The following is a 13,777-nucleotide window of genomic DNA, read 5'->3' on the forward strand; positions in this document are numbered from 1 at the left end:
TTATGGCAAAGACTGGTCACTGTGTGCATGTGACAACAATATCCCAAGCACTCCACAAGTCTGGCCTGTACGGTAGGGTGGTAAGAAGAAAGCCATTACTCAAAAAAATCCCACCTTGAGTCCCGTTTGAGGTATGCGCAAAACCACTCCAGAGATTCTGAAGCCATGTGGCAAAAAGATTTGTGGGCTGATGAAACCAAGATGGAACTTTTTGACCTAATTGCAACCTATCCCAACAAACTCACAGCTGTAATTGCTGTCAAAGGTGCTTCCACTAAGTATTAACCCAGAGGTGTGGACACCTACCCAACCAAGATATTCTAGTTTTGTATTTTCAATTCATTTTCTGAAATTAGAAGAATTTGTTTTTCACTTGGAAGTTGTGGGTTACGATGTGTAAATAAAGGTGGAAAAAGTCTGATTTAATGCAATTTAATTCCAGGCTATAAGGCAACAAAAGGTGAAAATTTTGTAAGGGGGTGTAGACTTTCTATAGGCACTGTATGAAGATTGGGGGAGGAAAATCATTATTAGGAAAATGCACCCCATTATTAGCAAAATGCACCATCTTCACTATAAATTAAGGAACGATGTGCCACCATACTCTGTAAAGCAAGAAAGAGGATATTTTAAAAAATCGTTTCATGGACTCATTCAACTGGAACAATGGAAATACGGCATGTGTCATGGAAAAGGAATTTTAAAACCAACCCTTACACCAGAGACAGAATGACTGGTGAAGGAAGTGCCAAGTATTGTACACCGCTCCTTTCCTATGCCATCTCCAGGCATTGCAAATCGTCATTGCCGGGCACCAAAGGGGGCTCGGCAGTGACGCACGCTGAAAGAGAGTACTCAGTTTTCACTCTGGTTGTTTGTTGTACACCGCTCCTTTCCTATGCCATCTCCAGGCATTGCAAATCGTCATTGCCGGGCACCAAAGGGGGCTCGGCAGTGACGCACGCTGAAAGAGAGTACTCAGTTTTCACTCTGGTTTCTTGTTTGTTTGTTTTCTTGTTTGTTTGTTTTCTTTCTTGGTTGTCCGGACGATATCTCAGCCATCCTTTGAGCTAGGAAGCTGAAATTTCGGCACAGTAGTGAGCAAGTCCTTTGTCAAATACGGTATTTTTTGTTTTTTGAATAATCAATTAATTGAGGAGTTATTTAATTATTAGCGTTTAATTAAGTACTTATTTAATTAATTAAATTTCATTTATCTTCTGACCATTATTAACTCAGGCACCTTTTGAGTTAGGAAGCTGATATTTGGACATGCCAATGACCAGGTGATTTGGCTGCAAAGGATATTTTTGATTTATTAATTAATCAATTAATCGATTAATTATTTAATTATTCGATTAATGACAAAAAAATTTTTTTTTTTTAAGTTACAGATTCTGATGAAATAGTGGTAGTTTATGTGTTCTCTGACCAAATTGATTAATAATTTAATTTTTTTATGATTATTATTTATTTATTTTCATTATTAATCATTTATTTATTTTCTTTCTCATTTGGCCAATATCTCAGGCACCTTTTGAGCTGGGAAGCTAATATTTGGACATGAGTGACCAAGTGATGTGGCTATCAAGGATATTTTTGATTTATTGATTAATCATTTCATCTATTAAGTATTTATTGATTAATCGATTAATTATTTATTGAGTAATCAATTAATTATTTAATTTTTTATAAATGACTTATTTAATTAAATTTCTAAAAGATACATCTTCGGATGAAGCACTACTGGTTTAGTTATGCGATTAGCCAATTGATTATGAAAATATTTTGTGATAATCTTTTATTGATTTTAATTATACAATTAATCAATCAATTAGTGTACACCTCTCCCTCCCAATGCAGCCTCAATGAGCTGCACTGCGGTATTGCCGGGCGCCGGAGGCGCCCCGGCAATGCCGCGCTGCAGGATATTTAATTATTTGGCATGGGGCGGTGTACTTTGAATGTATGTGTACTTGTTTGTTTTCTTTCTTGGTTGTCCGGACGATATCTCAGCCATCCTTTGAGCTAGGAAGCTGAAATTTCGGCACAGTAGTGAGCAAGTCCTTTGTCAAATACGGTATTTTTTGTTTTTTGAATAATCAATTAATTGAGGAGTTATTTAATTATTAGCGTTTAATTAAGTACTTATTTAATTAATTAAATTTCATTTATCTTCTGACCATTATTAACTCAGGCACCTTTTGAGTTAGGAAGCTGATATTTGGACATGCCAATGACCAGGTGATTTGGCTGCAAAGGATATTTTTGATTTATTAATTAATCAATTAATCGATTAATTATTTAATTATTCGATTAATGACAAAAAATTTTTTTTTTTTTAAGTTACAGATTCTGATGAAATAGTGGTAGTTTATGTGTTCTCTGACCAAATTGATTAATAATTTAATTTTTTTATGATTATTATATATTTATTTTCATTATTAATCATTTATTTATTTTCTTTCTCATTTGGCCAATATCTCAGGCACCTTTTGAGCTGGGAAGCTAATATTTGGACATGAGTGACCAAGTGATGTGGCTATCAAGGATATTTTTGATTTATTGATTAATCATTTCATCTATTAAGTATTTATTGATTAATCGATTAATTATTTAATTTTTTATAAATGACTTATTTAATTAAATTTCTAAAAGATACATCTTCGGATGAAGCACTACTGGTTTAGTTATGCGATTAGCCAATTGATTATGAAAATATTTTGTGATAATCTTTTATTGATTTTAATTATACAATTAATCAATCAATTAGTGTACACCTCTCCCTCCCAATGCAGCCTCAATGAGCTGCACTGCGGTATTGCCGGGCGCCGGAGGCGCCCCGGCAATGCCGCGCTGCAGCATATTTAATTATTTGGCATGGGGCGGTGTACTTTGAATGTATGTGTACTTGTTGTATTTTTATTCTTACTTAATTGGAGTTAAGATATGCAAATAATGGAATCCGAGATATAAACTTTTTTTAGGTAGTCGGTTGTAGACAGCAACCGCCCAGGCTAGTACTACCGTCCTGACTTGGGAGTGTTAAAGTGGTGCCCGGATTCATCTTACACACTCCGTGTCAAGAATGCTGGTCTTACTTACTGTTTCACTCAAACTATAGCTACTGGGCTAACTTGAACCTCTCTTGCAAACAAACATCATACACTTTTCATCATACACTTTTCTTCTCTTTTATTTAACGCCTGGCCTCGATGAGGGCTATACAGTCCGTGCCTGGAACCTCAACCACAACATACAACATGCATTTTAAAGGCCATTTTCCCTGCTAGAGCGGGGGTTAGCCTTGCGGTCCCCATGACAATCTTCTCCATTTTGCCCTATTTTCTGCATCTCTCCTTGTTAACCCCCTTGCCCGCATTTCTTCTTCCACCATCTTTAGCCAAGTCTTTCTCGGTCTTCCCCGTCTTCTACTTCCTTCTACATTCATTTCCATCACTCTTCTCAACCAGTCACTTTCATTCTTCCTCAACACATGACCAAACCATCTCAACCTGTTCCTCTTCACAGCATCAATCACAGGCTCTATTCCCATCATCTTTCACAATTCATCATTTGTCTTCCTCTCTCTCAACGATACTCCGCACATCCGTCGAACCATTCGCATTTCCACCCTTTCCAACCTTCGATGCTGCTCTACGTTCATTACCCATGTCTCGCTCCCATAAATCATAACACTTCTCACACATGCAGCATACACCTTTCCCTTCATCTTCAACGACACTCCCCTCATCATCAGCACACCACTCAATTCCCGAAACTTCTTCCATGCACATCTCACTCGAGCAACCGTTGCCGAGTCTGATCCACCTTCTCCATTCAGCATGTCTCCGAGGTAGCAAAATGTTTTCACACCTTCCAGCTTCACGCCGTCTCCAAGATCCAACTCAACATTTCCTCCATCTGCAGCTCCCTCTGTGCACACCTTACATTTGAATGTAGCTGCCACACTGGTTAATGACCGTCTCAGACCACTACATTTTTGATGAACACACTCAGCGCACGTTGTACACTGAATGGAGTTCACTCCGACACCCTTCCTACACACAGCACAGGGCCACTTCCCAGTTCTTTCCACCTCACCACATGCTTTACCACTTGCCATCACCTTCGTCTTTCCGATATTCACCTTCAGACCTTTTGTCTCCATACATTCCTTCCACGTGTTCATCTTTTCCTTCAGTCCATCCATACTTTCCGCAATGAATACCAGATCATCTGCATACAACAACTCCCACGGTAAACCCTCCTTTACGTCCTGAGCCAGCACCTCTATCACAGCTACAAATAGTAGTGGACTTAGTACCGACCCCTGATGCACTCCCACCTTCACCTCAAACTCACCACTGTTCCCGTCCTTCGTCCTTACAGCTGTGCGCGCTCTTTTGTACAATGCCATCACTACTCTGATCAACCATTCCTCCACTCCTAACTTCCTCAATGCCCATGTCAATACTTTGCGTGGAACCCGATCGAATGCTTTCTCCAGATCAACAAACCCAAGAAACAACTTCTTCCTCTTCTCCATGTACTTCTCTTGCAACTGCCTCACAATGAAAAGCGCGTCTGTCGTTCCTCTTCCTGGCATGAATCCAAACTGCATTTCGTCGATCTTCACTTTCTTCCTTATCCTCCTCTCCAACACCCTTTCCAATATCTTCATTCTATGCTCCAATAACTTTATCGCTCGGTACGAGCCACACTCCAGAAGGTCACCTTTCCCCTTGTATATAGGGACGAGGGTACTCAGTTCCCAATCCACTGGAATGCGGCCTTCTTTCACCACCAGATTACAGATCTCTGTCATTCTCTTCACACCCCAACTTCCTGCTGCCTTCAACATATCTCCCACAACTCCCGTCGGCCCTCCCGCTTTTCCACTCTTCATTGCTTTTATCGCTTCCTCAACTTCCTTCTCAGTTATCTTCTCTGCCGGTCCTAAAACTGGGTTACTCTCTATGTTGCCATCCCATTCATTCTCTGTATTCAACAGCATTTCCATATATCTTTTCCATCTTCCTTTAATTCCATCTGGGTCGACAACGATTTGTCCCGCTTCATCCTTCAAGCAACTCATCCCCCATCACATCACACCTCTCTTTCGCTATCTGCTCTGCAATCCTGAATACTACTTTCTGACCCTCTTCCGAATCCAAGCGTTCTCCGAACATTTTCCTACATGCCTCCTGCGCCTTTGCTACCTCTTTCTTTGCAGCCTTCTTGGCTGCCTTATAACTTTCATGCTCTGCTGTTTCTCCTCCCGTACCCTTCGCCTTCTGCCACTCCTTTAACTTCTTCCTCTTCTCGTCAACCCTCTTTCCAACTTCATCATCCCACCACCATGTTCCCGAGTGCCTCGGTGGTCCTTTTGTCCATCCACATACCTCACCAACGGCTCCCAACAGACTAGCTTTCATTGACATCCAACCACTTTCAAGCTCAACCACATCATCCTTGACCCTAATCAGCCTCTCTTTTAATGCCTCCCTTACGTCACCTCTTTCAACCTCCACACCTTCATTCTCGGTTGGTACTTCACCCGCCGAGCTCTCCTCGCACCTTTCACCCTTACGTCCCAGACAACCAAGTGGTGCTGTGAAACAGCCTCCTCCCCCGGGATCACCTTTGTGTCCCAGAGGTGCCCCCTATCTCGCCTACGCACCATCAGGTAGTCAACGGTTGTCGTCGACCCACCTGACGTGTATGTAACAAGCTTATTATCCTCTTTCTGGAACTGAGTATTACAAATCAACAAATCAGCTCCATCAGCAAACTCCAAAATCCTTTCACCTTCTCCATTTCTCACACCATATCCGTAACCCCCATGAACGCTGTCAAAACCATCCATACTCCTTCCCACATGTCCATTTAGGTCTCCTCCTACCACAACAACTTCCTCATCTTTCACGTTTTCCATCAGCTTCTCTATCGCACACCAGAACTTGTCCTTCTCTTCATCGCTTCGACCAACCTGCGGAGCATATCCCGAGATGACGTTCACCAAGAGCTTTCCAATCATCATTTTCACCATCATCAACCTATCACTCACTCTAGTCACACTCACCACACTGTCTACAAATTCCTCAGAAAACAGGACACCAACACCATTCACGCCCTCCAGGCACCCTTGCCACACAAACTTGTATTTCTGTCCCTGCCTACCCTTCACCATTCTCACACCACTTCCCTTCCATCTCCTCTCTTGCACACAACATATGTCCACTCTTCTTCTGACCAATACTTCCACCAACCAATACTTCGTGCCTGGAACCTCCAACATAAATAATTTAACAATAAAAAATAAACACTAGCCTTCATAATTTTTCATATATTAGAATCTTCTATCATGATATTTAATCTCACAATGCCATAATATTGTCCTGTCATCAGCGATTAAGACCGCTGGATGACGGATAACCGGAACGGTCCTTAATTCCGAGGCGAGTAGCCAAAATTAGCGGTTGGTCCGTCACGCGAGGGTGAAGGAAACAAAGCACTGACCTGAACGGAAGCACACGGGTTTACTCCGAAACCCACAATAAACAGACATGACACGACATGACAAATAAATTCAACAACAAATAAAAATTCAACAACAAATAAATAAATGAAAGTAAATCAAAGAATAAAATAAATGCTGAGGTAAATCGAATATTTACTACTGTGAGACGTCTCCACTCAGTTACAAATACGACACACAGGGGAAAGATAAATAAATAAAATGTTTTCCTTTTAATCGGCCGGCACTCAGCTTTGGTCCAAACTGGCTTTTAGGGGCTTGGTGGTCGTTGCAGCCAGTGTAGCCACTTGCGCAGGAAGCGCTCCAAAAATGGCGCCGTTGCCACACTTCGAAAACGCCCAGGCGTGAGCAAGCAGCTGAGACAGCCCTCTTTTGCTCTCCACTCTGTCAGAAGTGCCGAGAGCCCCACACAAACCGCCGCCAAGACCTCCTCCTCGCTGTCGAAATTGCCAAAGTTCCGCCATATCCAAATAAAGCTCTCCTCACAAGCCCACACAACAAAGGCTCAACCTCCTCCTCCAGCACAAAAACCCAAGAGAACGATTCATCTTTTCGCGGTTCTTTTTCCCTCGAACTTTCTTGCTCTGCCGTCACACTGGCCAATCGCCAAGCCCTATCGAATCACCCCATGGTCATGCTCGACCAATGACTAACTTCGGGGCATGGCCTGCCGGCTTTGCTTGGCGTGAGCATCATTAAGGCGTGGCTTACTTGCCGATCGGCAATGTCCGGGCATTGTCGGTGGTTCCGGTGGTTGTTGTTTAAACGGAGGCTTTATGGCCAGCCGTGTTGTAGTTGTAAAAACGTAGGGAAAAGCCACAGGAAGCAATCACATACTGGGGGACTAACCTTAATCTCTAACTAATTAGCCAACTAGTTAGCATAACCTTGGTTATGCTAGTTCACTGGTAATTCCCTGTTTGTCGTTAAAGGCGGCAAAAAGGGTTGGCGTCAGGAAGGGCATCCGGCCGTAAAACATTGCTTCAAAAAGGGGACCGAAAAACAACAACAACCACGGTTCCCGAAAAAGGCCAACCCCCGCTTTGCGGGGAAAAATGGCCTCTAAAGGTGTTTTTTTTTTTTTGTTTGTTTTTTTTAGCATAACCTTAATCTCTAACTTACCTTAATCTCTAACCCCCCCCGTGTGAAGACACAAACAATCTTACGCTCCAGTTTCCCTACTTAAATACATTGAGATGTCTCCTTCTCGTCCACGGTCCATGCTATACCTATGCAGTCATACCTTTCCTATGGTATTCCATCATCTACCCCCACAAACACAACAATATTTATACAATGCTGTCAGATACAAGTTTACAATCAACTACCTACCGACCCAAATTAACGAATTAACCCTGTAGATGTTAAGTCAATTAACTGTTGGAAGCAATCAGTTGCTTTTCCAGTAGAATGAGGAACTTGGAAAGCTCGGCATGAAGGTTGGGTAAGAGTCCAATATACCTGTGGATCATGTTATGCTGGTGCAGGTAAGCGAGTCCGAGCAAGGCCCCGTGGGTAATCGCCGCTATCTCTACCTCTTGCAAAGGCTTCTTATGGACTGACAGAAAAATGTGGGGAAACAATAATGAGGCATGCAGCATAGGAAAACAAAGGAAAGGGAAAGAGATAATAAATTTCACATTAAAATTTAATAGGTTACAGAAAACAAAAAGAAAAACTACACACCACAAAATTTGTTTAAATCATTGTAAATTACCTTCCAGCAGATCTGATGCAGAACCAAGGCAGTACTCCATCACCAACTTGTAGGGCAATGGTAATAGTGTTAGCAGGACAGTGATGTTACCAAAAAAGCAAAAATCAGTGCAATGTAAGTAACACTAAAAATAGGAAGCAGTAACAGCATGATACTACACCGAAAAGAAGAACGTTGGAGGTAAAGCATGTTACCCAGGTGGTATGCTCTTTGAGGTAACAGGCACGGTAAGAGATGGTGTTGGGGTGCTTCAGCTTGTGCAGACATCGGACTTCTTTCACTATATCTTGCCATTTCTAGAGGTAGAGAAAGAAGGAAACGTGATGGTCAAATAAAACTCAGCTTACACATGCAAGCATGGAAAGGTCTGTAAAACGACGATGATGATGATGATGATGATGTTGATCTCAGGGCTTTCAAGCGAGGCCTTCCCCCACTGATACAAATTTTTTTCGTAAATTTACTGGGTTGCAAAGGTCAGGGGAGTATCTGACGTCGAGTCTCACAAGCATCATCAGGTCAGCAAAGCTATCCAAAAAGGCATCTTTATAAATAAACATTACTCAAATCTTAGTTATTAAGAGGAACTGTCCTCGGGTAAAACCGTCCTTGGGTCGGTCAAGTCAAACCGTCCAGAGAAGTTCAGTTTTGTTCCTTCTTAAGGAATACTTCTAACACATCTTGTTGCAACAAATATCACGTTTGGTAGACAGTCCCAGTTTAAAGTACAACTTCCAATATAAAATGAAGGGAAATGTAGTAGTACAATGTTTTAAAATTATCAGTGACATATTTTAGAGAAATACTGAGAAGTGGGGTATGTCCCAGCAGTACTTCATGTTTATATACCCAAATCCAGAGGGGAGGAGGGAAAGTTTAGGGTGGCTTGACATCACTGTCTTGCTAATTTAGTGTTGTGTAGTTTTAAATTTAGCAGGGAGGGGGGGGGGGGGGAGCGGTCTTGCTAGAACTTATTTACGATGCAATGACAAATGCAAGGGGGTTCATCTTCATTAAAGATGTTCTACTGTAATTGCAAAAGTTGAAGACAATATTTATTACTCCCGCCAGGGAGTAATGCATTCACTCGTGTCCGTGTGTGTGTGTGTGTTCGTGTGTTTGTGAACAAGATATCTGGAAAAGTTCTGAATGGATTTGGATGAAAGTTGGTGGGATGATTGCCCTTGGGATAAGGAAGAATTGATTAGTTTTTGGTGAAGCTCAGGATATTATTCCCGATCCAGGAATTTTTTGAAGGATTTTTTTACCATTGGAAGATAGGGCTCATTTTTTTTAAACATTATTTTCTATATATTCTATATTTAACATTGTGATATGAAAATAGTTTTCATATTTGTTGTAAATGTAGTTTAAACTCGTGGTTTTGCGTTAGAGCGGTGTATTTTTTTTAGCAGCGTCGTCTTCAATGTTCTTTTTTTTCTTTCTAATAAAGACATATTCTGTCATTTTAAAACCACCAAAGTGTCTATTAGGTTTCCCCGTTTCATAAAATGTATCGTTTGATACGTATAATGCTTTAAAACTGTTTTTTTGTTGTTTTGTTTTTACCTCAGAAGAGATATCAACATTTAGCTCAGCGAATGTCATTCGCGGTGTCAGTATTTGATGAACTTATAAAGACTTAGTTCCAGATTTGTCAATGGCTGAGGTATATTAACAAACAAATAAAACAGATTTGGCAAAATTCCAACTTTTTTTTAAAAGATGGATTAAAATTTCACCCCAAATCCACTTTTTTGAAATACCAATTTCTTTCCTGGAAGTCCTTGGTGTCCTTGTGTTTTATACTTCTCCCACCCCCCCCCCCCTTCCCACGCCTCCTCCCCCCAAGCCCTCTCCCTCCCACACATCTCCCGATGTCCCTGCTCTCAAATGTTGTTTGTGTGCTTCCCCTTCTTTCCCCATCTTGTCTACCGCTCCCTCTTTTTATATATTTTGTTTGTCTGTTTGATTTGTTTGTGTGATAAATGATAGCTCTTTCACGAGCCTCGATTCTGTATACAAAAAAAAAACAAAAAAAAAAATTCACCCAGGGTTGTGAGAGGCTGAAGAAGAAGAAACCTCACATGGGCTTCCCAGACCAAATAAATAATTCTGGTTCTGGCTCTGCGATTTTCAGGTTTATTACTCCCGCCAGGGAGTAACGCATTCGATCGTGTCCGTCCATGTGTGTGTGTGTTCGTATGTTCATGCGTTCGTGAACAAGATATCTGGTAAAGTTCTGAACGGATTTGGATGAAAGTTGGTGGGATGATTGCCCTTGGGATAAGGAAGAATTGATTAGTTTTTCGTGAAGCTCAGGAAATTATTCCAGATCCAGGAATTTTTTTGGGAAATTTTTTTGGGAAGGATTTTTTCTGTTTTAACTGCATTAAAGCTTTTATTCTTATTCTTAAATGATGTTTTTCTCCTCTAATTCCGAGATATATCAAAATTAATTCTCTGACAGTAGGGCTTACTTTCTTTTTCATTTATTGTTTTGGGGAGAGGGGATGTTAAACAAAACGTATTATTCCAACTAAACCCACGGCGGGAGTATGCGCTCTACTGAGTGGCGTTCTAGTCGATTGGTGTTTCTTTGCTGTTATACTTTGGGTAAATTTGTGACAAAGAGAGTTCCTCCTAAAGAGACTTTCCGTCTGTATTCCTGTTATCAACCTGTTTACAGTGGAGTGTCATCCGTCTCGGTGGAAGGTTTCAGGGACTCAATTGCTTATAGAGAGGGCACCCGTTACTCGATACCACAACCCCCCAGCAAGCATAACAAACATCTTTAACAAACAGAGTTCATAAACCCAAATTAAAGGTGCAAATAAATTAGGATTATCATACGTCCGTTTTTTTACCCGGACTCCTTTTCGGTCCTTTAAGCTCTGTTCTGCAGAATTTTTTTAAATATCTAAAAATGTCGGATTTTGCCATTTTAAGATCTGGGATACTTTTTAAACCTTATTCAAAGGGTTAAACCATTTTTTGTAAATTATTTTTACGGTGATAAAATGCAGTTATGTAATGTTTGGACCAGGACAGCTTGGTACAGGTCTGTACTAAGCCATCATGGCATAATGGATGTGTTCGAACATTGGCACCGACATCCTGTCCAACACTTCCTCTTCCTGCCCAAGCTCACAGTGAGAGAGTCCAGTGGCGTGCTCAGTACGCGATGCAGTATTTTTTTTTGAGTCCATACCTTTATCTACTATACAAGAGTTATCTACTTTTTAGCTCTTACACAAGCCTCGATCTTGTATACAAAAAAAAGAAAAAGAAAAAAAACAGAAAAGAGCCGTTGATCTGTCTCTGTGTGTGTGTGTGTGTGTGTGTGTGTGTGTGTGTGTGTGTGTGTGTGTGTGTGTGTGTGTGTGTATGTGTGTGTGTGCCGCCATTTTTCTCAGAGATAGCTGAACGGATCTTCGTCAAACTTTCAGAGGTTCATCAGTGAGTGCCTGGGAGTGTTTTAGGGCCAAATATATATTTTTTTTTTGAAAAGAAAAATAGTTCGTTTTTGGGGATTAAAAAAAAATCTCTCTATAGTGCTGAAGCCTTTTAAATTAATGACACTTAGAATTATATACAAGTACACATTCACATAAATAAATACAAAACACAAACATTTGAACACAAAAAAATCAAACAATTCCGGAAGTGTACGAAGTTGGTAGTAAAGCTTCTTCTTCTTCTGAAAGTCATCATACTTAACTCAGAACGTGATGAAAGGCACATTCACCAGCAGATATTCAACAAAAAGGTGAAATTATGATTTGACATTTGTGATGGATTCCGATTTGGATGCAATTGCTTTTACATTATATTTTCTCTCATTTCAAATATGTTAATGTTTCGTTTTCGCTTGAGCAACACCGGGCACTCCAGCTATAAACACTTTTATACTTTACTCGGGGTACAAATACAAATAAAACTTTGGCTGGGGGGTAACATAGGCTATGTGGCCACGGCCTCATTCGGGGGTGTCGGGGACTGGGAGAGGAGCGGAAATTCTCTATGTTAATTTGTACGGTGCAGCGCCACCTGGTGATGGTGGCAGAGGGTATTACAATTTCCTTTTTTACCTGGGCAACACTGAGGTTAAAGCAATCTTTGCACGGGTAAATTTTTCCTCCTTACTTTCCCCAATCCCCCAAAACGGAGGAGCCTGTCAAAGTCCCCCCCCCCCCCAAAATGTATATGTAGTCCCCCCCTCCCCAAAACGGAGGAGCCTGTCAAAGTCCCCCCCCCCCCAAAAGATGTATATGTAGTATATATTTTCCCTCCCTCTCCCTTCCCCACCCCACCCCCTTCCACTCACCCCCACTCTGTTCCTTAACCCCCCCCTCTCCAGCTTTCCCCCCTCACCCGGCAACGCCAGGTACTCCTGCTAGTAACATATACAATTGTTTGATTTTCTTCTTTACAATGCCAAAACAAAAGTGTAAATTCACTGCAGAATTAAAGACAAAATTCCCGTTTTCAGAGTGGTGAAGAAGAAAGTGCTTGGAATGTAGAGCTGGTACGTAAACAAAGGTTACCTTAAAAATAATAGGTGGCTGAATTAAATGACCAAATATGCAAATCCTCTTCAAATTTCAAGTCGACCGGATGAAAATTGACTATTTTAGAAATTAGGCCTATGTTGACCTTTCAACCTCAAAAAATAATTGGTGCTTGAATTCCGTGACACGATATGAAAATCCTATTCAAATTTCAAGTAAACCAGATGAAAATAGAGGATTTCAGAAATTGGACTTAAGTTGTTGACCTTCGGCCAATGTTGACCGTTTGACGTCAAAATCAACAGGCTTCTTGCTTATGGCAAACTCAACCGTTTTGGTGAAGTTTTGTGAAGATTCGTTTCAAATTGTGACCTGTAGGTGATCGACATACAAACAGACAAACAGAACAAGAGGGAGAATTGCTTTGCAATACATGTCCCTATCGGTCCCAATGAATGTTCTTGTTCCAAGCAGAAAGGGCATAACTCCGTGAATAATTGGTGAAACGCCCCGAAACTCAAACTTGTTCTGTAGGTTATCATAATAAAGCCATGTACCAGGTTTCAGGTGAATATGTTAAATGGTATGGGAAAACGTGCATTAAAAACCAGAGGTGGGACGGACTGACAGATGGAGAGCACACCTACAGTCCCCTCCAGCTAGGGGACTAATAACAACCAATAAATATCCTTTAAAAGTTTCGATTTTCGGAAGTAATTAATGGAAACCAAAGGGCATTCGAAACACGGCTATCAACATGTAGAGAATAAATGCTCGATGGTGAAAAGAAATGCAAAGGAATCATGGAAAGGCTCAAGAGAAATAGAGAGAGGCACCAAAGAAAAAGAGGAATTGAGCTATGAACCATATTTACTAGCCGAAACCCGTGGAACATCCACGGAAGGGAGGATGTGGTGTATGGATAGAGTGTACCATTATGGATGGCATAGGGGATTTGCTTGTCCGAGTAAGAGTTAGGAAGAAAGATGAGAATGAAGAGTGCGTATA

At 41.0% G+C, this 13,777-nt stretch overlaps 1 protein-coding gene across 2 annotated transcripts in view; it reads right to left on the reverse strand.

Annotated features, from left to right (window-relative positions):
* The window catches only part of LOC137425264 (serine/threonine-protein kinase TAO1), a 65,565-nt gene that overhangs the window by 28,870 nt on the left and 22,918 nt on the right, over positions 1-13,777 (reverse strand). For both annotated transcript variants that reach the window (XM_078776469.1, XM_078776470.1), the window contains exons 4-6: positions 8,453-8,554; positions 8,259-8,304; positions 8,003-8,099 (exon numbers count right to left, since the gene is read on the reverse strand). In XM_078776469.1, the coding sequence (XP_078632595.1) occupies positions 8,003-8,099; positions 8,259-8,304; positions 8,453-8,554 (245 nt within the window). The remainder of the gene's footprint in view (positions 1-8,002; positions 8,100-8,258; positions 8,305-8,452; positions 8,555-13,777) is intronic.

This window comes from Myxine glutinosa, chromosome 4 (assembly GCF_964187855.1).
Source record: "Myxine glutinosa chromosome 4, kmMyxGlut1.1, whole genome shotgun sequence".
Lineage (NCBI taxonomy): Eukaryota > Metazoa > Chordata > Myxini > Myxiniformes > Myxinidae > Myxine > Myxine glutinosa.